The sequence below is a fragment of the Helobdella robusta genome (assembly GCF_000326865.2).
Source record: "Helobdella robusta unplaced genomic scaffold HELROscaffold_17, whole genome shotgun sequence".
NCBI classification, from domain to species: domain Eukaryota; kingdom Metazoa; phylum Annelida; class Clitellata; order Rhynchobdellida; family Glossiphoniidae; genus Helobdella; species Helobdella robusta.
Window position 1 is genome coordinate 1513478 of NW_008703942.1, and position 3892 is coordinate 1517369.

The 3892-nt window shown below is 36.1% G+C and overlaps 1 protein-coding gene across 1 annotated transcript; it reads left to right on the forward strand.

Moving 5' to 3' along the window:
- Positions 1–1858: 1858 nt before the first annotated feature.
- On the forward strand, positions 1859–3210 carry HELRODRAFT_110500 (hypothetical protein; the record flags this gene model as incomplete). The annotated part of the gene is made up of 2 exons (XM_009015969.1): positions 1859–2187; positions 2988–3210. The coding sequence occupies 2 exons, from the start codon at positions 1859–1861 to the stop codon at positions 3208–3210; spliced, it is 552 nt and encodes a 183-aa protein (XP_009014217.1).
- Between the last annotated feature and the right edge of the window lie 682 nt (positions 3211–3892).

Consider the following 3892-nt stretch of genomic DNA (forward strand, 5'->3'; position numbering starts at 1 on the left):
TAATAAATTAGAACATTTTCATAATCTCAAAAAAAATTTGCCGTAGTAATAAGACAACTTTGATAACATATTATATATAGTTAATCAATTTTAGTTTGACATTTTATTTATTTGTTGTTATCATTTCGAATTCGAAAAGATTTCGAAAAAGGAGAAATGTTTGAAGATCAGGTAATTTATTATTGTTAACATTATTTTTCTAATTAATGCTAAAAAAATTACATTAATTAACAGATCGATAAACAATGCATAAACTCTAACTTAATCCGTTTTTTCACAAAATTTAAAATCACAGCTTTTATACAATTTAGTAAAATGGTCTCAATTCATCAACGAAATTCATATTTATAACGAATTTTATAAATATTTTTCAAATTTAAAACAGAGTTTAGAGAAGTTCAGCCCGTTTAATAGCGTGTGTGCTAGCAACCACTACTACCCGCAGCGACAACAAAAGCAACATCACAGCGACAGCCACCAACAGGAGATCTCACAACACGGCGCTCGCTACATCACACGAGATGAGCATCAACTTCAGGAAGATGCTTACGATCCATTCTTCAGTAGAACATCAAACAAGTCCTCTCTCTATCCGATCAACAAAAACAGCAACATCATCCAAAACAATAACAACAACACCAACAACATCAACAACAACATCGAAACCCAAGATGACATCAATAACTGGCTAACACCTCCAACTTCACCAGAGTTTATTGATGATGATTATTTTCAAGAATTGGAATCACTGCTGTCAGAACTAAAAAACGACGATCAAAGCATTTACCAGAAAGAAAATAGAGGCTCCAACGTCAAAGAGCGCAACATGCAAGAAGCGTTGAACTCATTGCATGTGGAATGCGATAAAGACATTCAGATCAAAATTAAAGAAGAACCATTGAATGATTACGAGACGATTATCAACAAAAACAATGATTACATTAACAGCAACAACAACAATGACTACATTAACAACAACAATGATCACATTAACAACAACAACAATAATTACAGCAATGCCGTTGACAGAAAAATAGCAGAAAGACAAAACAGTTTTTTTGATTTAATTAATTCATTTTCAGAGAAGACCGAAAATGAATGGATGGACAACCCGCCAGACATTTCACAGTACAACTTCGTAGACAGCCTACTTAATAACATTGAGCAACAAAAAACGCAGCAGCAACATCTACTATCACAATCTCAACAACCAGAAAATCGTCAGCCAAAAACCCAACATCAAAAGCAGCAAAAACCAAAACAGATTCAAAATTTCCGCCATCCAATGAAACAAACCCCGGAAGCAGCTAACCAAATGCCAGCGAACTATCCGCAACAACTGTTCAACATGCAACAGTTCCATCATCAGCTGTTGAAAAATTTAAAATATAACTCTCAACAGTACGAGCAACAGTTACAACAATTCTTTTCGCAACAATATTTTTCGCAGTCTCAACTAAAAATGTTTCAACAACATCAACAAAAACCAATCAGAAAACAAACACTAATTGCGCAAGCTGAAATCAAGCAAGAAATACTTCCAATTGAAAATGCCTTATTGACCCAAAGTCCCAAACTGCAGCATAAACAGCAAGAAACAATTCAGATAGGTGAGTTCAACATCAGAAGACAGTACTTTCAATACGAGACAGAGCCTGCAACGACACAGCTTCAAAAAACACCGCTACTTCCTGCAAAACAACTGGAGCAGCAGCAGCAACAACAACAACAAACTTCTCAGTTCCTTCCTCTCCCAACACCGCCAATATCTCCTCAATATCCACCTCTCGAACTCTCTTCCAAACAGAATTTCATACCAACACTTCAATCTATCCAACACAGTCAATCACACAATTTCATGCATCTTCATGAGCAGCAGCAACTTCAACTGCAACAAAATCAGCAACATCAACAGCATTTGTCCCAGCAACAACTTCAACTACAACAAAATCTGCAACATCAACAGCATTTGTCTCAGCAACAACTTCAACTCTTCTTACTGCACCAAAATCAACAACTGCAACAAAACATCATCAATCAAACCTCAGCGCAGCAACAAGTAAGCGAGACACAAGCTGTTAAGAGACGTGGAAAAAGGCGAAATTTAACGTCGAAAGCCAATCCGGCTTTTCATGTCTGTCCGTATGATGGCTGTGAAAAAACTTACACCAAGACATCTCATTTGAGGTCGGTCTCATTTTAAAATGTCTATCTGTATGTGTGTTTTTGTTGTTTCATCTGTCTCAATGTACAATATATATCTGTTTAGTAATGCATTAATATAAAAAAATGTACGAATAATTCTTTGAATCTTGAACAAAACCGGGAATTTTTCGATATCGAGTTTTTCCTTTTTCAGTAACCGATAACGACATAATGGTACCGAATTTTTGTTCGAAATCTGAATCAACCTTTTGAAGTACTCTTAATACTGAAAAGTTTTTTGTCTTGCTTAGCTGCAAAGAATACACTAGTTATATTCTTCCCGTTATAAATTTTTTCGGAAGTAACGATTATTTTTATAACTGTCAACTTTCTGCGTTAACTTCAATTGAAATCGTTTCATTAGTCGGCAAGTGAATTAGTTTTACTATTTCTCGTTCACTCCGATGTGCCTCTATTGAAAATTTCGTTTCAAAGTTTTCAATCCACATTTCATATCAACCGTCGCGCGTCTAAGATATTTTTAATCCTTGTTCACAAAGTTAATTGTACAAAATGTAATACATATGTTATACGCATTTCTGTGATGATGCAACAAATTTTTCTCTAACTTTAAAATAATTTAATTTGCAAACTTGTTAAACCTTTCCATGTACGTACAGTACGTGTTTAAAATTTCAACATACCCACAAATATTTGAATGACTGAATTAGGCAACGACACGAACGACAGCATGAATGACTGATAAAACTAAATAACCATACAAACGATAACATGACTGATCGAATGAAGTAACCACACTTACCACTACCACCAAACGATAGGGCTCACGTGAGGACACACACAGGAGAGAAACCCTTCCACTGCAACTGGATTGGATGTGGTTGGAAGTTCGCGCGGTCGGACGAACTGACCCGTCACTACCGCAAGCACACAGGTCTCCGGCCGTTCCAATGCTCCATATGCACCAGAGCCTTCGCCAGGAGTGATCACCTGTCACTGCATATGAAAAGACACGATGCTCCTACGCCTGTGAAAATCAACTGATTCTGTGATTGATTCTGATTATGGGGTGGTGGCGTTGTAATGATGTCATTGTGGTGATGTTGAAGGGATGATTATGTAACTGTGGTTAAGTTGTTACGATGTTCTGATTGTTGTCCTATGTCGTTGAAATGTCGTTGTCTGCTGATTGTCAAAAATAATGCTAGAATTATGATGAAGCGTCAGTTCGATGGTCACAATTTTGTGAAAATAAAACAAACATGTTAGCAATGAAACGCCAGTGAAACGATGAAAATTGTGACTATGATAGCGATGAATGCAGATGGCCCGATAAAAATGGGGCAGAACCAATATATACTGCTTGGTGATGATGATGAAGAAGAAGACAATGAGGAGGAGGAGGAAGAGGTTGTTGTTGATGACGATGATGGTGATGATGGTAGTTGTTAACAGTCGTATACATTTTACGATGGAGATGATAACAACCACATGAAGTGTGGTTTAGTGGCATCTAGTTAGGTAATTAGATAGACTAATGTAGTTGAGCTAAAATGACATAACCTAACTTTGGGGTTTCCTTTGTTGCAGAGCATTTGTTGCATTACAAACTGAAATTGTTGCATTTCATTGAATTTGTGTGACATTAAATTTTACTTTGGACTAATTTTTTTACTTCAGCAAATTTAATTTTCATTAATTTTGTTTTGTTTCATTAATCAAGCAA